At 51.9% G+C, this 24,711-nt stretch overlaps 1 protein-coding gene and 5 non-coding genes across 6 annotated transcripts; all 6 read right to left on the bottom strand.

The window, feature by feature from the left end:
* Nucleotides 1-4,616: 4,616 nt before the first annotated feature.
* On the bottom strand, nucleotides 4,617-4,748 carry LOC133101829 (small nucleolar RNA SNORA2/SNORA34 family). Its single transcript, XR_009702719.1, has one exon. It is a non-coding gene; the product is annotated as a small nucleolar RNA SNORA2/SNORA34 family (small nucleolar RNA).
* Nucleotides 4,749-7,410: 2,662 nt separating this feature from the next.
* Nucleotides 7,411-14,720, bottom strand: RPL3 (ribosomal protein L3). The gene is made up of 10 exons (XM_061204407.1): nucleotides 14,633-14,720; nucleotides 12,924-13,116; nucleotides 11,949-12,117; nucleotides 11,246-11,381; nucleotides 10,007-10,193; nucleotides 9,339-9,499; nucleotides 8,704-8,805; nucleotides 8,194-8,289; nucleotides 7,734-7,853; nucleotides 7,411-7,512 (listed from the first exon to the last, which is right to left on the bottom strand). The coding sequence occupies exons 1-10, from the start codon at nucleotides 14,633-14,635 to the stop codon at nucleotides 7,468-7,470; spliced, it is 1,212 nt and encodes a 403-aa protein (XP_061060390.1). The 5' UTR covers nucleotides 14,636-14,720; the 3' UTR covers nucleotides 7,411-7,467.
* Nucleotides 8,416-8,509, bottom strand: LOC133101842 (small nucleolar RNA U83B). The gene has a single exon (XR_009702731.1). It is a non-coding gene; the product is annotated as a small nucleolar RNA U83B (small nucleolar RNA).
* LOC133101843 (small nucleolar RNA U83B) lies at nucleotides 9,855-9,947 on the bottom strand. The gene has a single exon (XR_009702733.1). It is a non-coding gene; the product is annotated as a small nucleolar RNA U83B (small nucleolar RNA).
* Nucleotides 11,382-11,434, bottom strand: LOC133101850 (small nucleolar RNA U82P). Its single transcript, XR_009702738.1, has one exon. It is a non-coding gene; the product is annotated as a small nucleolar RNA U82P (small nucleolar RNA).
* Nucleotides 14,086-14,149, bottom strand: LOC133101819 (small nucleolar RNA SNORD43). Its single transcript, XR_009702709.1, has one exon. It is a non-coding gene; the product is annotated as a small nucleolar RNA SNORD43 (small nucleolar RNA).
* Nucleotides 14,721-24,711: the final 9,991 nt, after the last annotated feature.

Genomic DNA, 24,711 nt, shown 5'->3' with positions numbered 1-24,711 from the left:
CTCAGGGAGTTTTACGTGCAGCTGGGGCTGCTTCGTCTGCCTGCCGAGAGGCACTCCGCAGGCTGCGGGGACCACTCTCCCTTAGCAGCTCTCAGATCATTGCTTCCAGGTTTGTGCTATTGGTCAGGTTTTAAAGATAAAAGCAAAGCTATAAAGCTCACTCTGAGGGCCAAACTAAACATATCTGTGGGCTGATTTGGCCCTTGGGCTGCCAACTGCCACTTCTGTGGGCTCTGTGGACCTTGGTGGCAGACCAGGCAGCACCATGTGCTGGCTGTGTGAGCCTCGGCAAGTCAGCTGCCTTCTCTGAGCCCTGGTTTTGCCATCTGTGAAATGGAAGTAAAATACTGCCTCTTCAGGGGGCTGTCCGCACATTCAGTATTTACTGGAGAGTGTGTGCTGGACAGTGAGTGAAGACTATAGGGCAGGGGCACATCCCATACAGGACCCCACTGAATCCTCCCTCCGGCCTCCGAGGGCTGTCGTGGTGCTGGGAAGAGACTGAGCCAGGATCCAGCCCTACTCAACACACGGGTCACTGCAGCAGACCCAGGAGGCCTGGGCAGAATGACTCTGGTGGTCCCACATGACCGAGGCACAGCAGCTTGTGACAAGCTGGTAGGTAGACTAGGGCTAAATTGCGACGCGTCTTGAATGTCACACCAAGGTGCCTGATGCATAGGAGGTGCTTAATACATGTTTCCATTATATGAATGAATGAATGTGCAGCGGGGAGCCATGGAAAGCTCTTGAGCAGGGGAGGGCCCTGACTTTGATGGGATGTATCTGTGGAGTACTTAGGTTAGTGGCTGGCCCTGAGGAAGCAAGAGGGCATGGTGTCTCAATAGGCCTTCGTGTTGCCGTGCTGGTGAGTTCACAGGCCCTGGCCTGATGGAAACGGTGTGTCAGTGTGGAGGTGTGTTCATGGGCACTGGTGTGTGAATGGGCTGGTGTGTGAATGGGAGCTGTTGCCCCCTTCTGCTTGGGCTCCCTGCCTATAAGACAGGGGTGAGGACTTCCTGGTGGTTCACTGGTTAAGAATCCGCCTGCCAATGCAGGGGACACGGGTTTGAGCCCTGGTCCGGGAAGATCCCAAATGCCGTGGAGCAACTAAGCCCGTGCGCCACAACTACTGAAGCCCACGCGCCAAGCTCGTGCTCCGCAACAAGAGAAGCCACCGCAATGAGAAGCCCGCGCACCGCAACGAAGGGTAGCCCCTGCTCGCCACAACTAGAGAAAGCCGTGCACAGCAACGAAGACCCAAATGCAGCCAAAAATAAATAAATAAATAAATAACAGGGGTGATAAAAATAAACAAACAAATAAACAAATAAATTTATTTTTTTAAAAAACAACAGGGTTGATAATAATGCTCCTTTCCTGTCGGGGGGTACTTCGAGAGTGGACGAGGCACATCCCTGCCTGGCCCGGTGCCCGGAGGGTAGGTAATCTTCACATCAGGACCACTGCCTGGGTCCCTGTGTGGTGCCCCAGGCTGGGCAACCAGGCTCTGAGTGGCTGCCGCTGGGGTGGGGACCCCCTGGAGGAGCCCACGGGGGATGAGGTGATGGCCAGTGAGGATGGGGAAGTCGGCGAGTCGGCTATCTTTAGCTCCTTCCCTCACGGCCCTTCTCCTCTGCCTGGCAGCATGGGGCTGGGGTGGGGGCGGGGAGCGGCCAGGAGGGGCCACTTCTCCATAGTCACATGAGGCCCGGTGACCCAGAGGCCAGCTGTGGGGCTGGGGCAAGAGGAGGTGGGGCCGGCTGTGGTACCTGGCTCCCCCACCCCGACCTGTCTGCTGGCAGCCCTGAGGGTAGCATCCCCTAGTGCCCCCATCTCTCAAGCAAGCAGGGGCCCAGGGTGTGTGCCTACAAGAAGTGGCGGGCGAAGGAACACTGGTGCCGCGGTGGCTGCTGGGATGAGGTGTCCCTCCTGCTCCTCACTGGGAGCCTCCAGGCCCCTACTCGGTGAGGGCAGTGCAGTGCAGTGGTTAGCGCTGAGCTGCTGGTGCCCCCTGGATTTGACTCTCTGCTTCAGCACTCCCGAGTGAGAGGCCGTTGCTTGGTCTCTCCATGCCTCCATGTCCTCACTGTGAAAACAGGAGTGTCAACAGGAACCTGGACTCACGACTCACAGGGCTGTCATGATCACTCAGTGAGACACAGCACCTAAGATGCCTGGCAGACTATATTCTAGCTTTCTGACCTGGGAGGATTCTCTGAATCTCTCTGGGCCCCCATTTTCCCCATCTGTGAAATGGGAATAGTGACTGCAAGGATTAAATAAGATAGCTTTGAAAGGGTCCAACACAATGCTTGGCACACAGTAGGTACTCAACAAATAAGCACCCTTAGGGACTTTCCTGGCAGTCCTGTGGTTAAGTCTCCATAGTGCCACTGCAGGGGGCATGGGTTCAATCCCTGGTCAGGGAACTAAGATCACGCACGCTGCACACGCGGCTGAAAAAACCAAAACCAAATAAGCACCTGACTCTCTCCCTTGAGCCAAAATATGCTTTCCTGGCCCCTAGCACCATAGATTCAGGGTGAAGTGATGCCCGGGCTCAAATCCCAGCCCTGCCGGTTATACACTGTGTGCCCTTGGGCAAGTGGCTCACTCTCTCTGAGCCTCAGTTTCTTGTTTATAAAATGGGGTAATAATAGAAGCTGCCTCAAGGGGTGATCCTGAGTATTGAGTTTATATATATAAAGTACTTAGGACAGTACCCAATAGGTACAAGGTATTCACAATTACTACTACCTGTCAGCCTGGGCACCACCCTCCAGAGGCATTCAAAGTCAACATGAGCGCTTGTTATCGAGGGCCAGGGGCTGGTGAAGTTGGGCCCTGGGCAGCATCGTGAGTCCAGGGGGCCAGTGGATGCCAAGGACACAGTCATTCAGACATTTAATAGTTCTGATGTATTAATAGGCCCTGGAAGTTTCCTGGATGCCACCTCTCTCATTCCTGGGCTCATGGATATTGCTTTCTTGCCTCCAAGAGTTCGGGTCAGGCCCCTCTCCTCTCAGAGCTCCAGACCGGGCTTCAGAGCCTCTGCTGAAAGCACAGGGAGAGCTATTTGGGCTCCTGGGAGCAGCCCAGGAGTCCGGACCCCGGGAGGCACACGATGCTGGTGAGGTCGGCAGGCCCCGAGTGCCAGCCTGAGTGCCAGAACGTCGCATCAAGGGCAGGGGCACCACAGAAGCTTCAGACAAGTGGCCTCCTGCTAAGAGCCGATGGGAGGAGGGTGAGGCCGCTGGAAGCCAGGGCTGGGCGCCCCCCCCCCCCCCGCCGGGGTTGGGGGACAGGGCTGGAGGCTCTGGGGGATGAGGACTGAGGGGCGAACATGCAGCCCCCACTGGCAAGGCTGTCAGTGAGGATCGGGGGAGAGCACTTTGGGGTGAGCCCTCGAGGTGGCAGCAGGCTGTCCACCCCTCCACCCCCCAAGGCCATCCCCAGGTAAGCTCCACGAGGTCACTGGCTCTGCCTTTTAAGGCAATGGTGGCTCCTGCCACCTCCCTGTTCCCAGGTGCTCAGACATTCCCAGCAGGTATTCTTTTTTTTTTTTTCCCAGGAGGAATGGAATGAGGCTCCTTGTTCTGTCACCACAGGATCCCAGAGAGGCCTGTCTGGGGATTCTGGTGACAGGAAGCACACACCACCAGGCACTTGGAGATGCGCTCTCTGTGACACACACAAACAAGGTCCACAGGAGGCCCAGACCGCTGCCCAGCCCACCACAGGCCCACGGAAATGCCTGGGGACCCCCTCGTGGGACACCCAGACGTACACAAGCACGGGCGACTCCCAGAGACCCTGGGAACAGCATTTACTGAGCACCTACTATATGCCAGGTCGTGGCTATGGAGGCGGGGGGTGGTGGGGGTGGGGGAGCCGGTCCCACCTTCGTGGAACTCACTCAGTTGCCTCCCTCGGGAGTTCAGATCTGAGCCCCAAAGCCTCGTTCCCACCTCAGGGCCTTTGTGCCTACTGTTCCCTCCGCGTGGGGTGTTCTCCCCTTAAGAGCTCCACCAGGCTGGATCCTTTACACCCCCAGGTCTCAGAAAGGCCTCCTCTGCCCCATCACTCGGCATCCCAACGTCCTGTCTTATTTCTCCACAGCATTCATCACTTTTTTTCTAAGTGCATTTAGGGGAATTCCCTGGCGGTCCAATGGTTAGGACTCCGTGCTTTCACCACCGTGGACCCGGGTTCAATCCCTGGTCAGGGAACCAAGATCCCGCAAGCCATGCAGCGTGGGCCAAAAAAAAAATTTTTTTTTTAATTAAAAAAATAAAGTGCATTTACTATGAAAGTAACTTTCCCAATGTCCATAATACAGTTGCACTTTCACAATCCAATATACAACTCAAAAAGTTTTACAGCCCCAAACTTATATTTACTAAGTTTCCAATTTGAATGAAGTCTAAAATATACAAATCAGGGCCCTGACCATACAAAAGGATAATATTCAAAGAAAGCTCAGTTCAGAATCATTCTGTTTTTGGATCCACAGCAACTTTTGTAGTAATTAGATTTAACAGTAATATAATTCTAATGAAGAAAGTTAAATCGGGGATCTCTAAATTCTGGCCCACATCTATCACCAATGACTCAGATGTTTCTTTCTAATGAATTAACCATTTCATGCATAAAGTTCTGAAATGGTCAACAGACCACAGAAACTTCTTTACGCTCCTGCTTAAAACCAAAACTTCAGCAAACCGCTGGCCTTAATTCAGGGCGAAAGTGTTATCACTTCTATTACCCAAATATTATCTTAGCAGACCAATGCTTTCTTTTTTACTTTTTTAGGCCACACGGCATGTGTGATCTTCAGGGATCGAACCCACACCCCCTGCAGTGGAAGAGCAGAGTCTTAACCACTGGACCGCCAGGGAAGTCCCTCATCACTTCTAAAACTGTCTTGTTTGCCTGTGTCTACTGTCTGCCCTCCCCAACTAGAATAAAAGCTCCTTGAGAGATGGACCTTTGAGTTCAGCACTATTGCTTCCGCAGCACCTGGAGGAGTGCTCTGTCCACCGCGGGCGCTCAGGTTTCTTGAGAATGAAGCTGATCCCACACACGTGGCTGAGCTTTCCGCTGCCCCCAGGAAGCCCAATTACTCGTCCTGACCAGTTCCAGGCGTTCTGTGCACACGCTGGGGCTGTCTTCCACACTGGGTCCCATAACCACCACCTCTGAGGTGGCCAGCCACCAACCAGATGAGGCTGAGGCTCAGATCTGTGATGTTGGGTGTGCCTCAAAGCACTCACTGGCCAGGCGCAGGGCAGAAACGAGGACGGGGACATGGGGATGGTCAACAGATAAGGGCTCAGCCCTTGTCAAGCAAGCCTGCCCCTGAAAAGGCTCTTTGTGTACGTCACACGTGTGGGGACATGAGCGTGTGCTCTACCTGTGCTGTTGGAGGTACGTGTGCACACCCTCAGCCTGTTCTCTGGACCCACGTCCCGAGTCATCCTGGCCGTACCTACAACTGGGCAGAGTCCCGAAAGGGAGTGAGGCCCAGCCAGGACGTCTCAAACCAGCAAAGCGTTTTGTACCTGGGCTGGGTGGGCAGCTGGGCTCCAGGGCTGGCCTAAGGGTCTGGGGAGGCCCACAGGCTAAGAGGCCAAGGGCAACCGGGATGAGTGAGGGGACGAGGTGGGGCCACTGCCCAGCTCAGCACCCTCCCCAGGATATGACTGGACAGAAGCTCCCGCAGTGAAAAGAACCCAGACCGAAGACCAGGAGCCCAGCTCCCACGCCCGGCTCTGCCACAGGTGCCTGGTGGCCTTGGGGCAGGTCCTGACCCCCTCTGGCTGTGGGCTTGACTCCCAGGATTATGGGGCTGAAGAGACCCCGGTTGGGGAAGGGATTCTGCGCCCCCTGCAAAGCCCAGAGAGGTCCTCCTGCAGGGCTGCCCCAACTGGGTGCTGCCCACTGGAGCCCCCTGGTGGCTCCAGCCTGAAATGCAGCTCTGGCTAGTCTAGGCCCGGATCCTGAGCCGACGGGTGCTGCATGGGGTAGCAAATTGGCCCAGAAGTTGGCTTTGAGGCCCACTGCCCCACACAGAGCTCAGAAGGGACTCCAGAAAAGTGGGCAGACAGACGTCGGGGAGGGGTCCCACACCAAGGACTCTTGCTCAGCCAGCCTCCACCTCCGGGCCCACATGTAATTCCTGCAACCTCCTCTGTGCCTTGACTCGACATCTTAGGGCCTCACGCGAGTCATGGGGATACCATGCTCATTGGGAACCAGAGGTTCAACTCGGGCCACCTCCAGTCATCTTGAGACAGCACCATAAGTATGGGACCTCCATTCATCCCCAGCTATCACTACCCCTTTCGAAGAGGAAACTAAGGCTCAGAAGATGCCAGAACCCAGGTGATTAATTATTGGGCAACCAGCCATCTGCCAGAAGGCTGAGCAGGGCCGTCAGCGCTGCTGCAGCTGTGCTCTCTGCCCTCCGCTTAGGTGGGGCTGAGGCAAACATACCACGCAGGCAGATGTGATGTGGGGAGCACCTGCGGCTGGAAGAGGGATAAGCGGGGGCTTCTTGTACACCCGGAATGCCAGGGGCTGGACTGGGGTTCAGTCACCCCACCAAAGGGTGGGCCAGACATCACAGGCCTGGGTGCTAGGATCTAGCAGCCAAGCTCTTACCAGCCTACATGATGCAGGTGCACAATATACGGTCAGCACAGGGGACACCGGCACGGGACAGGGGGCTGAGCCAAGTCACCAAAGCAGACCTAGACCAGAATGGAAATTGGGGTTCAATGACCTCACCAGCCAGGTGAGCCTGGTCAAGGCACTCAACCTCTGCCGGTCCACATTCTCACCTGTTTTAATGAAGTCCTTGTTAATCACCAGGGCTTTCCTCAAAGCAAACATTCCAGTGTTTTCCTAAGTCCCAGGTGCCGTTCAGGGCTTCTACACGACACCCTCTCCCATGGCCAGAACTTTGCCGCTGGCTACAGAAGAACCTCAACAAGCCCTAACTGGAACCCCTCCTGCATGGATCAGTGACTAAATTAGGTATCTGTACACTCAGCAGAGAGCCGGGGTCTGCCCTGCCATGCCCGTGGGCAACAGCAACACCAGGTCCTCACTGCCTCCTTCCAAGCTGTACAGACACAACTTCCATAGCAGAGACCCAGCTTCCTCACCCTGTGACACACATTTCACACAGAGCTCACTCCCCAGGCTGGCCGTAACAGTGCAGGGCAGACCAGGCTGGCCGGCTCTCGCCTCCCGCTTCACCTAGTCTGCTCCAAGCATGGGGCCCGGCCAGTGGTAGGGCAAAGAGGCAACCAAAGAGGTTGGGGGGACAGCATGCCTCTGGGAGCATGAGGGCCGAGGGAAGCAGCCAGGACCGGGAAGGTGAAGTACAGGCAGATGAAAATATTTTCACTGGAAAATAATTTTATTGAGATTCTACCAGCTGTATGATCTGTTCTGACATTAGGCCCCTTCTTCCTTTGCAATTCGGTCCTTCTTAAGTGGTCCCTGTGGAGAGAAATGCAGCAGGCAAGATTAGAGATAGAAGGCAGTTAAGAATAACCGCCAACCGCAGTGTGGATCAGATTCCGGGCTGGTCTCCACAGCCCGGGGCACACACATGCACAAGGTGGCCCCCTCGGCATCAGCACCAGATGGGCAGGCTGACAGCTGACAGCAGCTGAAAGCCACCCCCACCCCAGCCTGAGGGCAGCAAGGTAGGTGCTCACCATGAACGCTTTCTTCTCCTCCACAGTCTGGAAGCGGCCATGGCCAAATTTGGAGGTGGTGTCAATAAACTTGAGGTCAATCTTCTCCAGGGCCCGCCGTTTGGTCTGCACCAGCAAGGACTGTGGACCAAGAGGGCAAGGGTTCAGAGCCAAGCCTTTCTCTGTACCATCTTTGTTCACAGGTCCCTCATCTTAAGAGGGCAGAGGTCAACTCCATCTAAATCAGTCCTGGAATCAGGACACCCACCCACCCCAAACACCACCACCCAGCCACTACCAAGGGGTTTCCTCTTGCCACCAGGCGGATGAGAATACACTTAAGAACAGAAGCAAACAGCTGGGCCAGGCCAGACACGGATTTTCCCTCCTCCCGGGACTTCAAAGTCAGGAGTAGCAATCCCTCCCTGCTTTCCCTCCCAACTCCCCTAACAGAGCTCAGCCTCCCCTCCTCCAGCCTCACCTTGCGAAGGGTGAGCACTCGCTTCTTGGTTCCCACCACGCAGCCTTTGAGCATGACAAAGTCATTGGTCACTTCACCGTAGTGGACAAAGCCACCCTGGGAAGGAGCAAGGCCATCAGAGGTCAGCACAGATGAAGCAAGGGGCTGGAGACAGGTCTGACCACGCACACGACACCCGCCCCCGCCCCCCGCAGGTCCTGGTGATCCCACCACCTGACCAGAGCTGTTCTCAGAAGGAAGGCAGCAAGGAATACTTCCGCAGTCTGACTCGGGCGCCGCACCCAGCGCTCATTCCAGGGCCTCATCACTGAACAGCTGGGCCTGCCACCCCACTCCTCACCAGCCAGTCTCCCTCCAATAACAAAGGGTGGACAGACAACTGGATGCTGTGCAGGGGTCCAGTTAACTGGCTGTAAAAATGGCCCCAGCCCCATAGGGGAGGCCTGGAACCGGAAATCCCCCGCCAGACCAGATATCTGAGGCTTTGCAAGGACAGCTCCCACTACTCACCAGAGGGTTGATGCTCTTGTCAGACAGATCGTAATCAGTAGAGGCATTGTTCTTGATCAGTTTGCCATCCTTGATGAGGTAGCCCTGGCCAATCTTGTAGATCTGAAGGAGGAAATGAGCATAAATACTTGAGAACAAGAAAACTGGGCGGGGAGACAGCTCAGAGGCCTCTGGAGCTGGCTGGAGGCAAGGACAGCCATTAGGGACAAATGATCCATCTTGGGGGTGGGCTAGCCTACAAAGGCCTCTGGGAAAGCAGTTATGACCTCGGCCCTAGTGAGGGGGCGTCCCAGGCTCGAAGCAAAGAAAAGGTGGCTGGGCCTGAACTGCAAACAATGCCATCCAGTGAGACAATGGATGAGGCCTCTCCAAACACCATGAACAGGAGAGGGTAGACAAAGCTCATATCCTTGGCGGGGCTAGCTGCACCAGAACCACCTTCAAGGATGGCACTTTACTATCATGACACCCAAGAGTCAGAACTGTGCCACCAGACATGAGCAACTAAGTCCACGGGATGCTCCACCACAAATGGACCGATGGTGACAGGGACTGGGACCCCCAGCTCCCAATATTGGGACCACCCTGCCCCTCCTAGGGTTAGAGTCTCCACAGGACCCCCTTGGGCACCTCACCTTCTTGTTGATCTCGGTGCGGTGATGGTAGCCTTTCTGCCCGGCCCGAGCCACAGAGAAGGCCACCCGTGCAGGATGCCACGCCCCAATACAGGCAACCTTGCGCAGCCCTCGGTGGGTCTTACGGGGCAGCTTCTTGGTGTGCCAACGGCTGGTGACCCCTGGAATAGACACATGCTATTACTGGGGTGCCTGGCACCCATGCCATTGGCCCTTTCCTGCTATGAATGCCCAACTTGAGTTTGTGGTACTTTGTCCACAGAACATGCAATGCAACACACGATTGCTGTGTCCTCTCCCTTCTTATACCTCCATCCAAGCTTGAATACCAGCTGAGACATAACCCTTGAGTTACAATCAGCAAACAAGAACAGGCCTTGGAGAATCAGCCTACTAGAATGTGATCATGCTCATCTGACAGCATTCAGGAAGCCTCCCAGTGCATTTTGCAGTGTGCTCAAAGCGTATGTATGTCACCTCCGGTCCCACGTGCTACCCCAGCCACCTGACCACAGCACCGTCCTCAGGAGGAAGGCAGCGAGGAATACTTCCGCAGTCTGACTCGGGCGCTGTGCCAGCGCTCATTCCAGGGCCTCATCACAGAACAGCTGGGCCCGACACCCCTCTCCCAGGTTAACCACAGCAATGTGGGCCACTGCGAAGCTCACCTTTGTAGCCTTTGCCCTTGGTCACCCCAATGACATCAATCATCTCATCCTGCCCAAACACCTGGTTCACAGGGACCTGCTGCTCTAGCCTCTCTCGGGCCCAGTCCAGTTTTTCGGCCACAGTGCCTCCGTTCACCTGGATCTCCATGAGGTGGGCCTTCTTCTGGCGTAGAGGAAGCAGGCGCATCTAGAAGGGAACAGATGCTTCAAGGTGAGAGGAACTCAGGTTGCACACAACAGGCCAACAGTTTTGCTTTCCAGTGTCATGACTCCCCACTGGGTACCATTCCCCTTGCAATTCTGGTGCCTGAATCAGGTCAGAATGAGCTGATCCTTGACAGACACACCAGGCCCACATTAAGACAGGCTGATTTAACCAGATCCTGGGACCAACCAGCCCAATGTTCCTGACCACCGTGCTTTTGGCCAGTTCCTTTGGGGTACCTGCCCTCGTTTACCCTGGCCATCTACCTCGCTCTATTAACTATCAGTAAGCCACTTATTTTGGGAGCAGGATAACACTGCGAGAGTACAAGCTGTGATTAAGAAATGAATCTAAACAAAGATTTTAAAGCTGCCCAGTGTTATCCTACTGACCCATCTTCAGTAATGGACACACACCACAAATCTGTGGTAATCTGGTCACCACTAACCACACAGGACTACTGATCACTTAGGAATCATGGGTATACACCCAGGATAATCGCCCAGACTGACAGCAAAGGCGGCACCCATTCCTACCCAGACAACCAAGAGCTAATTCAGCTCACATGTCAGGTTTGAAGTGCAAATAGCCAGCATCTCAACACTATTTTCAGTTAGGCGCTAGACAACGTTAGTTATGACTCACTGGTTCCTTCAACCAGTTCTCCTAAAATGGGATATGGTTTTCCCTAATTAAGAACCATCAGGGACACAGTGCCCTCTGCTGGCAACAAAAAAACCAACCCTATGTGAGGAGGCCTGGATGCCTTCTCAAGCAGACAACTGTCCTTAACATGGCCCCAGGAACCCAGGCCTCAAGGCAGGGCACTGGCTGGACTTTGTTGCTTTTAACAACCCCTTCCTCCACCAGGAAATAAGTTTAAGAACCTCAAAGTCTTACCATCCCTAAAATCCTGAGGCTTGACACAAAACCAGTGTGAGCTGAGGATCAACTCAGAAGATCACAGCCCCGCAAAAGCCACAGGTGGTCATGTAGGTCATCAGCTCCATAGACCATAAGCAGTGGGCACTCACCTGGGTGTGGGCAATGACACGGATGGCCTGGCAGTACTTCTTCATGCTGCTGAAGTCCCTCTCCAGCTGCTTCTTGCCGTCTACATCCTGCCACTTCTTGCAGTATTTGGTGAAGGCCTTCTTCTTAGATTTATGCCTTCAGAAGCAGAGCAGAGTTGGGGAGGGGGCCCCTCCAGCCTTCATCACCCCTCCAAGGGGTGAGCGGAAGGCACACGGGCACCGTGTGGGGACGGGGCTCATTGCCGGCTTCTAAGGAGCCTTTTCCACCGGCAAGCGGAGCCTGGATGGAGCTCATCGGGCAGAGCCGAGCGGAGCTGAGCAAAGGTCCACAAGATTAATGATGCAAGTCACACACGTTCAGATACACAAGTTCTTGCTCTAGGTTATCCGTTAACCAGACCACACACCGGGGGTGGTGGGGTATGGGGGCATTACTGCTATCCCTCAGCTTCTAAGTAGACTCAACACTTGCCAGCAACTCAGGAAATACTGACTCAAAGTAGCACCCACTAAGGTGAACACTGAAGGAAATGTCTCAAGATGCTCCTCCCAGCGCAGGAAAGAATGGTTCTGCTCTGTTCCGCAACTAAACCTGACACCAGAGCACCTCCTCCCACCCCAGCTATGGAGCTGAGGCCCTGCGCGGCACACTGCCCCTCCTGGCCAGCCTAACCCAGGGCGAGGGCGGCATCGGCCCCCTTACCAGTTCTTATAGAAGCGCCTTTTGCATTCATCACTGATATGCTCAGCAAAGATGGTCTTAAAGGTCCGGAGGCCTCGAGGTGTTTCCACGTAGCCCACAATGCCCACAATGACCATGGGCGGCGTCTCCACGATGGTCACAGCCTCCACAACTTCCTTCTTGTTCACCTCTGCAGACGAAGCAGGCAGTTAGACCTGAGCGGGCTGCCTCAAGCACCCGGCAGGAGGGCTGTCTTTTGGAAAAATGTCACGTGCCCTTCCAGGCCAGCAACGCAAGTTGCTTCAGATGACAGGAAGGTCTGTGGGGAAGTCTGCATCGCAGCCCAAACTCCCTCACTGCTGAATGCTTGGTCTGTGTGCATTGACCTTTTCAGCACAAAACTATCTGGACCCTAAGCAGCCAAGTAACAGCATGGTTTCGGTGCTGGTTTATCATAACCTTCTCCAGAGACAAACTCCTATTACCTAGATAATACAAGAGTACTAAATATAGTGAGGTAGTAATTCCTCAGCATAGACAATTTTAACTGTCTATTTACTGTGTTTCAATCACCAGCACCATGTTCTACTCAGTGCCTTTTCTACTTCGAACTTCACAACCCAGGAAGGTAGGTAGTATTCAGGCGTTCAGGTGAGGCTCACAGTTCAGTGCTGCCACTAAAATGTGAGTGGAGTTTCTATTTAACCCTCAGGGGTTGCCACCTCCCATGTTAGCATACTTCTCTGTGCTGTAGCTCTTGACAAATTTCCTCATCACGCTCCCTGACTCCATTACATCCCTCTGCCTAAATCAAGCAGTGCCAGCCACCTGAACCCTGGAAGCATTAATCAATCCTAAAATATCTTTCCATTGTGATATCTAGAGGTTCTGTTGATCTCTCCAAAGCCTGCTCTCTTCTGAGAGCTTGGCCCCATCTAGTCAGTTCCCACCAACTCCTACCCTCCCATCAGCTGGGAAGATGCGGCATGTACTTACTGGACCCTGGCCTATCGACCTCCCTCACAATGTGGGTCATGCCAGCCTTGTAGCCGAGGAAGGCTGTGAGGTGCACGGGCTTGCAAGAGTCATCCTTGGGGAAGCTCTTCACCTTCCCGCGGTGCCGGCTGCTGCGCTTCCGAGGCAGAAAGCCCAGGGACCCATGCCTGGGAGCGGAGAACTTCCTGTGAGACTAGGAGAAAATGATCGATCAACGTTAGCACCTTCTAAGTAGCTCACGCCTCTTCATCCCCAGAGGCCTAGGTTCTAAGAAGATTCCCAGCAACGCTGGATCCACACCAGCTACCCAGGTAACGGGCTTACGTGCGGGATTTACTTTTTTCGGGATCACACATCTAAAAGGCATTATTCAGCCAAATGAGTTGAACATTTATCTCAAACCCTCACCGTATAATTTAAAGAACATGAACCATCCACGTTTTCCTCTAAAGAGGACAAAGGCACACCAGGTAATGGCATTAAAAATCGCTTAACAAGCAGCCTTATGTGCAAGTCAGTTAAGATTCTGATCACGCACATACACACAATGGAATGTTACTGAGCCATAAAAAGGAACGAAATTCAGTTACTTGTGATGAGGTGGCTGGACCTAGAGTCCGTCATACAAAGTGAAGTCAGAAAAAGAAAAATACCGTATGCCAACGCACATATATGCAATCTAAAAAAACAGTACTGATGAACCTAGTGGCAGGGCAGGAATAAAGACGCAGACATAGAGAACAGACTTGAGGACACGGGGTGGGGGGAAGCTGGGACGAAGTGAGAGAGTAGCACTGACATATACACACTACCAAATGTAAAATGGATGGCTGGTGGGAAGCTGCTGCATAGCACAGGGAGATCAGCTCGGCGCTTTGTGATGACCTAGGATGGGATAGGGAGGGCGGGAGGGAGACGCAAGAGGGAGGGGCTATGGGGATATACGTACACATATAGCTGATTCACTTTGTTGTGCAACAGAAACTAACACAACATTGTAAAGCAATTGTACTCCAGTAAAGATTAAAAAAAAGAAACAGGTTCTGTCCACAATAGGGACTTCTGGTCAAACGGCTGGGTGGCAGATAATGGTAGTAAAGGTTCCTCATGCTCCCAACGGGAGCTAAACTGGCAAGTGGAGGCCATGAGAACTCGACAGAACCAAATCAGAACATGACAATCAGCACACAGTCTCTGTCCGCCCGTCAGTAAGTTCATCATCTCTGGTTTCTGAGAACTCTAGAGGCCCAAGAGGTTGTACCAACCGTCCCAGACGTTTCAGAATGAGGATTCAACAACCCATAACCAAAGCCTCCCCTGCCGCCTGCGGCCTGGATTTCTGCACCTCCCACTTTCACAACAGTGCCAAACGCTCCCACCCAAGGTCCTCCTGGCGAAAGTGCTCATGACTCGGATCTCGAATGCTGAGGCCGAGATCTAGGAATAGTTCATAGCCTGAAGATTGTCGGGCCCGGGCCCCCCAACCCAGCTCCCGTGGCAAGGCCTCTCGCCAGCCGACCGGCAGGCCCAAAGCCAACCTCAAGCCTCGGACATTTTCAGAAAATAGACCTGACTGCGGATTCCGTTGAGTGCCCCATGCTCCTAGAGCAGAACCCCGGCGCCGGGTGAGGCGAGATGGCGGGGATGTGCCGCGGATTCACTCATGCCACCGCGGCAGACAAGTAGAAGTCCGCCATAACAACGCTTACCATCCTGCCGTCGGATGCTGCCGGTAGAGACCGTGCGACTCTCAGCGCGCAATATATAAATCCCAGTCTAGCTCCGCCCCTTCCGGCGTGCGAGCGCGCGCCCGCGGCAGACGTCGGGTCGGGGGGCGGGTACTGGGTGCCGTTTCCACGCACGCTCGTCCTCGCCTTGCTTACGTTCCGACCGGGACGTCAGTTTCGTAGGCGGGACTTAGAGGCTCTACGGCGAGCGGCCGAGTTCAAACTTAGTGCAAAGCCTCGGACTCGCCGGCAGAGAGTTGTATTACAACGTCCCTGAGGCGTTGGGCAGCAGCCAAATTTGATGAAACGGCTGTTACGGTGAAGGAAAATGGCTACGTCGGTTCTTTTCCTATGAAATGCAGGTTTCATATGAATCCTCTGGAATTGAGTAACCCTGTTGGGGCTTCAGTTCCAAGGCGCTTTCCCACGTGGTCTCCCGCTTCCATCCCACACAGCGTTGTTACCTTTTTGCAGGCACATAGAAGTGGGACGAGTCGCACCGCTTCCACCAGCTCGAAGTTGGAGAGGAAAGACAGGAACCCTGGTTTCCTGGCTCCCAACCCAGAGCCGCTTCCCGGTACCAGCTTGCCTTTAATGCTTCCTGATTTCGGGCCACCCTCCCTCAAGCCCCATCTCGGCTACTCCTCCGAGAATCTGGCTGTGGGGGCCCGTTCTTGGTTCTGAAGGTCTTAGGCGACGGAACCACCTCACTGTCTAGGGTCATGCGTCCAGCTGCCCGGCCTCACGGACCCTGGCCCTCCCTGCTTCCAAGACTCTCTGCATGAATGGCCCTTGCTGATGTCTGCTTGGGCTCGGGGTCACCTAGGTCCTAGGAGGCTCCTAGCGGCTCACCCTGCCGCCAGGCTTGACCCTCCAAATCTTTCTAAGAATCAAATTCCTTCTTGTTACTTCCCATGCCCCTCCCCACGCCCACCCCCCCAACCCTCGTTGTTTCCTGTGGATTAAGCCTTAACTTCTGAGCCTGCCAGCCAAGTATCTGCCCTAACTAGCTATTCCAGCCTCTTCGCTGCAGGCGAATACACACACTTTTTCATAGATCACCAGCTTCCACATCCATCCTACCCCGTCCTGTTCTTTGATTCTGGGCCTGACCATTGCTCACACCGTTGTTAAAAAAAACATTCTCTCATGTAACCCTCACGCCATTCCCCAGTGGCAGTGCTGATAGTCCTCAGCCCCTTATTGGAAACCTTTGGGGCCAGATATGTAAACAAATTCAGCATTCTTCACGTTTTAGATAATACCGTGCAATATGGTGCACATACTGTATATTATGTAATCATCCCTAAGCTGTTGAATGAAACACGTTAATTCTGCTAAGAAACGTGAATATTCACGTGGAGTGAGATAAGTATAAATAGCCTCACAGTTAAAGGCTAACTTAGCTACCTAAAAAATTCAGGTTCGTTTGGATTTTGCCACCAAATGCTTTAAGAAGTTTTTTCGTAATGCCATTTACAGCAACATGGATTGACCTGGAGATTATCATACTGAGTGAAGTAAGTCAGAAAGAGAAAGACCAATACCGTGTGATATCACTTCTATGTGGAATCTAAAATATGATACAACTGAACTTATTTACAAAACAGAAACGGACTCACAGACATAGAAAACAAACTTACAGGGACTTCCCTGGTGGTGCAGTGGTTGAGAATCCGCCTGTCGATGCAGGGGACACGGGTTCGATCCCTGGTCCAGGAAGATCCCACATGCTGAGGAGCAACGAAGCCCGTGCGCCACAACTACTGAGCCCACGTGCCACAACTACTGAAGCCCTCGCGCCCTAGAGCCTGTGCTCTGCAGCAAGAAAAGCCACTGCAATGAGAAACCCACACACCACAACAAAGACCCAATGCAGCCAAAAATTAAATAAATAAATAAGTAAAATATATCCATACTTTAAAAAATATCTATAAAAAAAAGAAAAAAGAAAACAAACTTATGGTTACCAAAGAGGAAAGGGGGAGGGATGGATTTGGCGTTTGGGATTAGCAGATACAAACCACTATACATAAAATAGATAAACAAGGTCCTACTGTATAGCACAGGGAACTATATTCAATATACTGTAATAAACCATAATGGAAAAGAATAGGAAAACGATATAACTGAATCATTTTGCTATACACCAGAAACTAACACAACATTGTAAATCAACTATACTTCAATTTAAAAAAAAGTTTTTTCATTTTAGAATTGCAGACAAGAAATTATGGCCCATATGACACAGAAAACTAAGTTCAGGCCAAGAGGAAATAATTTGGCAAAAGTCATGCAATAAGGACAGAGCTCAAGTCTGACTGAGCCTAGGTTGGGTTTTCATGACATCAGACTCAGAGTTCAGTAGCCCTTTCTCTGGAAAAGGAGCTCTGGGGTCCTGAGTCACTCATTCACTCAATAAGAAATTCTTCCTGAAGGCCTACTCTGTGCCAGGTACTGCACCAGTCTGTGGGAATATGTAAGAGAACAAGACAGCTACCATCGCAGATCAAATAAGACTGTTTAAAATTATGATGAGGGTTGAAAAAGATTTAACAAACAATGTTACCAAAGGTCCTGGACAAACCATTCCCCCTAAAAGGAATTCCCTCTTTCCAGTCAGAGAAAAGAGAGTATCAACAGACCTGCACAGTCCTGCCAGTTGTGCACATAGCTCACTGGGTTATTGCCTTGGGCCTCAGTTTCCCCATCTGTCAAATGAGGGATTCATTCATTCACTCAACAAATGTGTACTGAGCCTACTCTGCCTAAGAATGACATTAAAGGACCAACTAAAGGTGAGAATAAGATAGAAGGGCTTTCACTACTCCATGCAAGCCGTCAGGTGGGTGACCTGGAAAAGGACACTGAGGGTAGACATGAAGGAGCAGAATCTGGAGATATTTAGGATAGCAGGATCTGGAGACTATTTGTATGAGTCATTGTGGGTGGGGGCAGGGCGAGGAAGCAGAGATGGCAGGAGTCAGGATATCCGTTTTGGAATATTGGATAGATAACATTACTTTTAGAAAGGATAGATTAATTTATATATGTAGGTTTGGATTCAGTTATGGGGTTAACTGTATCTTTCCTTCTTCCAAGAACATGTCTAAGACTACACAGCAAGGTGTATGCAAATCAACAAGAAAAAAATAAGGGACTTCCCTGGTGGCAGAGTGGTTAGGAATCCGCCTGCCAATGCAGGGGACACAGGTTCGATCCCTGGTCTGGGAGGATCCCACATGCCGAGGAGCAACGAAGCCCGTGCGCCACAACTACTGAGCCTGCGCTCTAGAGCCCGCGAGCCACAACTACTGAAGCCGGCGGGCCACAACTACTGAAGCCCACGCGCCTAGAGCCCGTGCTCCGCAACAAGAGAAGCCACCTCATGAGAAGCCCGTGCACCTCAACGAAGAGTAGCCCCCGCTTGCCACAACTAGAGAAAGTCCACACGCAGCAACAAAGACCCAACGCAGCCAAAAATTTTTAAAAAATAAAAAAATTTTTTTAAAAAGGAAAAGTCTATTTAAAAGAAAAAAAAAAGTAAGGACGTGAGTGAAGGGAAATAAGATGAAGCCAGAGAGGGATTGATGCCGAAAGCTCAGCCTCTCTGTACACTCATGCTGAATCAAATCTCGGAGACAGTTTTGGGTGAAGCAGAAAAGAATAGCTTTATTGCTTTGCCAGGCAAAGGGGGACAAAGAGGGCTCCTGCCCTCGAAAACTATGTGTCCCAACTCAGGGTGGGGTTCTTAGTTGCGGCACGTGGGATCTTAGTTGCGGCAGGCGTGTGGGATCTAGTTCCCTGACCAGGGATCAGAGCCGGGCCCCCTGCATTGGGAGGGCGGAGTCTTAACCGCTGGACCACCAGGGAAGTCCCTGGTCCCTTTAATCTTGTCTCAGGTGGTTTCTTGGCTGCTCCTCCCTTGATTAGCAACTGTTCGAATCTGCCCTTTGGAACTCAGGGAAGGTCAGGAAGGCTGGAGTCTTGCCTACAAGAAATGGGGGAACAAAAAGGCCTCCGTGCTGGGGAGCCCCACAGGGCCCCGCTCGGTTTCACGATCACACCCAAAACAAACATTATAGAACTCTTGTTTGTGCTAAAGTAGTCCTCCCATTAGGTTTCAAGCCTCTGTCCAGCTAAATAAGAAAGATAAATATGATTAGTAACATGATTCACAATATCCACATGATAAAAGCAAACCAGTGGCCAAAGGAATCCACTGTGCCTAAAGTAAGGCTTGAAAGAAATTTCTCTGGGGAGATGGGGTTCTCCTAAAGGGGCCAAAGTGGGATGCAGCTAATGACACCCTGAACATCACCCCACAGTGAACACACAATGGTTGGGCACATTTGCTGCGGACCAGTGACATCAGGGTGACTCACCGAGCCCGTCTGTGCGAGCTCTTTACGAAAGGCCAAAACAAGGGGGTTGGGTTACCCGAGCCCGGATTGCTGGTTTAATCCAAAGATAAAATCCAGAGTCTGGAAAGAAATGGATTAACTTTGTTTACAAATGGTCCCCCGTCGACACTGTTTTTCAAAATGGAACTTCTAGTAAGGAATGGAAAAGGGTCCAAGGTTTTGCTCACATCCCTGAAGGGCAGATGTTCTCTGCTGCCAGGTAAAACCAGAGGTGTGGACTAAACTCGGCAGAAGTTAGGGGGACTTGAGGAGCAGGATGGGGAAGCATGGGGGAATTCCCTGGTGGTCCAGTGGTTAGGAGTTGGCGCTTTCACTGCCGGGGCATTTGAAAGCACCAGGTTCATCCCAGGTTCAATCCCTTGTCAGGAACTAGGATCTTGCAAGCCACATGGTGTGGCCAAAAATAAAAAAAGAATGGGGAAGCACGAGGGCAAGAGAGGAGCTGAGTGATGCAGTTTTGTCATGAGGGCGTTTCAATGCCCATCTCTCTTACTGGACGGGAAGCTTTGTGGCGGCAGAGATTGCAGGTCCTAGCCCGGAGAAGGCTCTGGCTCACATTTGGCAGATGTGGGCATGAACTAGAACATCATAGTTTCCAAGGATGCCTCCCTTGCCCATTGAAGCAATAATGCTCCCTCTTTTTTTCTTTTTTTTTAAAATTTATTTTATTTAATTTATTTTATTTTTGGCTGCGTTAGGTCTTTGTTGCTGCGCGCGGGCTTTCTCTAGTTGTGGCGAGCGGGGGCTACTCTTCCTCGTGGTGTGCGGGCTTCTCATTGCAATGGCTTCTCTTGTTGCGGAGCACGGGCTCTAGGTGCGCGGGCTTCAGTAGTTGTGGCACGCGGGCTCAGTAGTTGTGGCTCGCAGCTCTAGAGCACAGGCTCGGTAGTTGTGGCTCACGGGCTTAGTTGCTCCTCAGCATGTGGGATCTTCCCGGACCAGGGATCGAACCTGTGTCCCCTGCATTGGCAGGCGGGTTCTTAACCACTGCGCCACCAGGGAAGCCCAGCTCCCTCTTTGACAAGAGCTCACATACTGATCTTTTGTGCTGTCATTGATTGTTGCAAAGCCACCTGGCTCAGATGACAGGGCATTTGGGCCAGAGGCTCAGTTAATATGAGCTTGTGGCATGAGTGCAGCCCCTTGCCCCTGGAGCGGGAGGCTGGGCACAGAGCCTCTGGGTCATGAAGGCCCCCCTCCCTGCTCCTCCACCGCCAGCTGCCAAGGGGATGCCCCTCAGAAAGGGAGTCGGCTGGCCAGAGGTGCCTGGCAGCTTCTGCTCCTGTGCGGGCCGGGCCTGGTGAAATTCTATGGAGCCCTGCTGGGGTTGCAGGCGACCATGGCAAACACGGCTTCTCACTGCCTTTCTGTCTCCATGCTGGGCCTCTGCATCCTGTGCGGCAGGAGTCTGCAGGTGACTGGGGGGCTCGTCCTGGCCTGGAAGCTGTGTGTGGATGTACTGCTGCCCATCCAGCAGGCCTTGTGGCAGCTGCTGACTGTCGTGCAGGGCTAGGGCCTTCAGCTGCTCGCCACCCTGATGCACGGAGCTTGCCACTGAGTCCTGTGGCTCCAGCGGCACTTGCGGTGGGAGGTCCCCCTAGCCCTGCTCTCTGTGGCCCAGTGGGCCTACTACAGCCTGGTCGACTTCCACCCCGAGAACTGCAAGGCCTTGGAGCTGCTGCTGCGGGCTGTGCTGCAGCAGGTGGCAGTGTCCCTGCTGCTCTGCTGCCAGGACAGGCTGTGGGTGATCGTGGGACAGGTGGCTCAGGCCCTGCAGGGCAGTGGCCTGCAGTCCCAGGGGTGGGCCGGGCTGTGCGGGGCACCCTCCAAAGACCTGGATGCGGTCACCACCATCCTTCCAGCGACCACCATCCCTTTTAGCCAACACTTCCCTGGACCTGACCCCGCCACCCTGAGGTGGGTTCACGCCAGCCTCCATCAGCCTGTGCCTAGTGGCTGGGGACAAGGATGCCAGTGAGGGAGAGGGAGGCTGCAGTCTGGGGGCCAGTTAAGGTGCCCATTAGCACCAGGTTCCAGAGCAATAGGACAAGCAAGATAGCTTTCAGGTCTTCATCGAAGCAGGCCCTCGCACGACAAGTCCAGGCGACCTGTATTCTCATCGTTCTTCTGTATATCTATGCTATGTGTCTCTTCGTGCAGATCTTAAAATAAATGACCAAGTGTGAGCCAGCCTCTGGTATGTCCACGACTTGCTTTGTCAGGACGAGATTGAATGGCATCAGATCTGTCCACCCAAGCCTTTGCTGGGCTGGGGGCAAGGGTGGGTGGTACCCAGTGTGCAAGCCACATTGCATAGCAGGGCCTGGGCTAGGGGACCTGGTCTCAGCTCTGTCACTTCTATGTGTCCTTGGCGAATTTCCTGGGCCTCAGTTTCCTTTTCTGTAAAATGTGGATAATAAGCCTCCAGGGAGAAGAGGTGTATAAAACGAAGCCATTTGTAGGTTGTAGAGGGCTCTTCCCCCTCAGTTATCCTAACAGAGCTTACAAGGCCTCCTTGGAGAACACTCAGAGTCTATTAAAGGACATGAAAAGAAGACCCGAATAAAGAGGGACATAATCAATTTACGGGTGAACTGGCCTAATGTTTTAAAAAAGTCAGTTGTCTCCAAATTAATCTATAAAGTCATTAGGATTCCAACCAAAATCTCAAGGGATTTGAGGGCAAGGGAGAGGACTCATAAAGTGATTCTAAGATGTATATGGAAAATCAAGGTCCTTAAAATTTTAAAGCATTTAAAAAAAAACGGAGCCAAGGTAGGAGACTTGCTCTACCAAATATTAAGACATAGTATGAAATCACAGTAGTAAAAACAATGTGGCAGAAAAAGACAGGCAGATGAATGGAACAGAATGCAGAGCCCAGACATAAGCTGGCTACAAATGGGAACTTGGTACATGGAAAAGGAGACATCACAAACCAGTGGGGAGAGCAGGAACTATTTAGCAGATAGAGTTGGAGAAACTGGTTCACTATATGAAAAAATAAATAAATATGCATCTTCTAGTTGTTTGAATGGTGGTCCCCCAAAGATATGTCTATCTAGAACCTGTGAATGTGGCCTTATTTGGGAAAAGGGTCTTTGCAAAGGACACTTTGAACTAAGGATCTTGAGATTAGATCATCCTGGATTAGGATGGGGGACCCAATGACACGTGTCTTTATAAGAGAAGCTAAGGGGAGGAGAAACACAGAAGAGAAGGCCATGTGAAGAGGGAAGCAGATTAGCCAAGGAATGCCAAGGGTTGCCAATAGCCACCGGAAGCTAGGAGAGAGGCATGGAACAGTTTTTCCCTCAGCCCCTCCAGGAGGAACCAACCCTGCCGACACCTGATTTCAGACTTCCTGTTTCCAGAACTGTGGCAGAGTGAGTTTCTGTTGTTTTAAGCCACCAAGTTTTTGGTGATTTCTTACCGCAGCCATAGGAAACTAATACAGATCTTTACCTTGTATCTCAACTCTATACCTAAGGTCCAAAAATATTTGCGGCAGTATACCAATGCAGAGGTTATTTTAATGTGCTTGAGGCATTTATTATTCTTTGGGAAATGATATTAGCTGCCATTTACTGAGGGCAGAACAGTCTTTTATTTCATCGGATCATCCAATCAACCCTTTGAGGAAAGCACTCTTTTATGTTTCCATTTTATAGTTAAGGAAATTGTCTCAAAAGAATTAAGTAACTTCCTTAGATCATACAGCAGAGGTCACACCTTCAACCACACCTCCTGCTCAGGTGTCACGTAGATGGGCTCTGCTGAGTTCCCTGCTAAAGGCCTAGAGCATTTATCCTATGAATGAAATCAGATGCAGGACTTCCCTGGTGGTCCAGTGGTTAAGAATCCACCTTCCAATGCAGAGGATGCGGGTTCAATCCCTGGTTGGGGAACTAAGATCCCGCATCCCTCGGGGCAACTAAGCCGTGCGCCACAACTAGAGAGTCCACGCAGCCAAAAATATAAATAAATAAATAAATAAATAAATAAGAAGTCAGACGCACTGTCCCCTTGTAGACTTTTGCCTGTGCCATCCCCATTTGTTTGTGGTTCAGCAGATACTCAACCCTCAACCCACTAAGTCTAGGTCACGGTCACCTCCCACCTGGATTGCTGAACCAATCTATAGGTGCATCCTCTTGGCCCCCCTCCTGCCCCTTCAAGCTGTTCTCCACCCAGTAGCTAGGTAAATATTATACCGAGAATCAGACCATTATTCCACCTATTAAGACCTCCAGTGGCTTTCCATATGAGGCCTCTGGGGACTGCCAGCTGGGTCCCAGCACATCCCTTGGTCCCGGGGTTTCCCCTCATGCTGACCTCCCCCCCTTCCACAGGCAGCCCTCCCCGCAGCAGAGTCTTTGGACCTGCTTCTCTTCCTGCCCGGAACATGGGCTGACTTCTATTCTTGTTAAAGCATAAATTGTAAAAGATGATAAAATCACGACACTTGTACAGATATAAAATGAACATATGTGAAAGATTTTTATTTAGCTCATTAATTAACGAGGAAACCAGGCAGATGCTGCAAATGGCTCAAAGGAGAACACAGAACCACGTAGTTATATGGAGCAAAGAAATGTTGAAATGAATTTACAAACAGACATAAAACTGGCTTTTTCCACTGGTGGGGATGGGAGTGTCCTTCCACTGGACAGGATTTATTTGCATGTGTACAGATAAGGATTATGTGCATTGTTATCCTTTGTCTACAGTGTACAGAGATGCAAAATAGTTTAAGGGCAAAAAAGAACCTTTAAACTACAAAGAACTAGATAATCTCTGAGGCTCCAGCTTGTCATTAAAAGGATAGCCAGTGGGCTTCCCTGGTGGCGCAGTGGTTGAGAATCTGCCTGCCAATGCAGGGGACACGGGTTTGAGCCCTGGTCTGGGAAGATCCCACATGCCGCGGAGCGACTAGGCCCGTGAGCCACAATTGCTGAGCCTGCGCGTCTGGAGTCTGTGCTCCGCAATAAGAGAGGCCGTGATAGTGAGAGGCCCGTGATAGTGAGAGGCCCGCACACCGTGATGAAAAGTGGCCCCCACTTGCCGCAACTAGAGAAAGCCCTTGCACAGAAACGAAGAACCAACACAGCCATAAATAAATAAATACATTAATTAATTAATTAATTTTTAAAAAAAAAAAGGATAGCCAGTGATATCTTTTGCTTATTCCAAAAATCTTTAAACATTCCTATACTCTTCACATCTCACCTTGTATGTTATCTATTCGGGAGACTTCCTCAGTCACCTGATCTTGTAAACTGGCCTCTCTCCCCTCTTCAGATCTTTCTTTTTAAAATTTATTTATTTACTTTTAATTATTTATTTTTGTCTGCATTAGGTCTTCATTGCTGCACGCGGGCTTTCTCTAGTTGTGGCGAGCGGGGGCTACTCTTCTTTGCGGTGAGCAGGCTTCTCATAGCGGTGTATTCTCTTGTTTCGGAGCACAGGTTCTAGGCACGCAGGTTCAGTAGTTGTGGCTCACGGGCTCTAGAGTGCAGGCTCAGTAGTTGTGGCGCACAGGCTTAGTTGCTCTGGGCATGTGGGTCTTCCCGGACCAGGGCTCAAACCTGTGTCCCCTGCATTGGCAGGCCGATTCTTAACCACTGCGCCACCAGG

This window comes from Eubalaena glacialis, chromosome 11 (genome assembly GCF_028564815.1).
Source record: "Eubalaena glacialis isolate mEubGla1 chromosome 11, mEubGla1.1.hap2.+ XY, whole genome shotgun sequence".
NCBI lineage: Eukaryota > Metazoa > Chordata > Mammalia > Artiodactyla > Balaenidae > Eubalaena > Eubalaena glacialis.
Note: the sequence above shows the minus strand (reverse complement) of the source record. Positions and strands in the feature narration are given on the sequence as shown.

Bases quoted from the DNA above. Each gene is read 5' to 3' on its own strand.
- RPL3 (XM_061204407.1), bottom strand. The intron at 12,118-12,923 runs GTAAGTACATGC...CTTCGTCTGCAG, and splicing joins GGTCGATAGGCCAGGGTCCA to AGGTGAACAAGAAGGAAGTT. The intron at 10,194-11,245 runs GTGAGTGCCCAC...GTTCCCTTCTAG, and splicing joins GTGTCATTGCCCACACCCAG to ATGCGCCTGCTTCCTCTACG.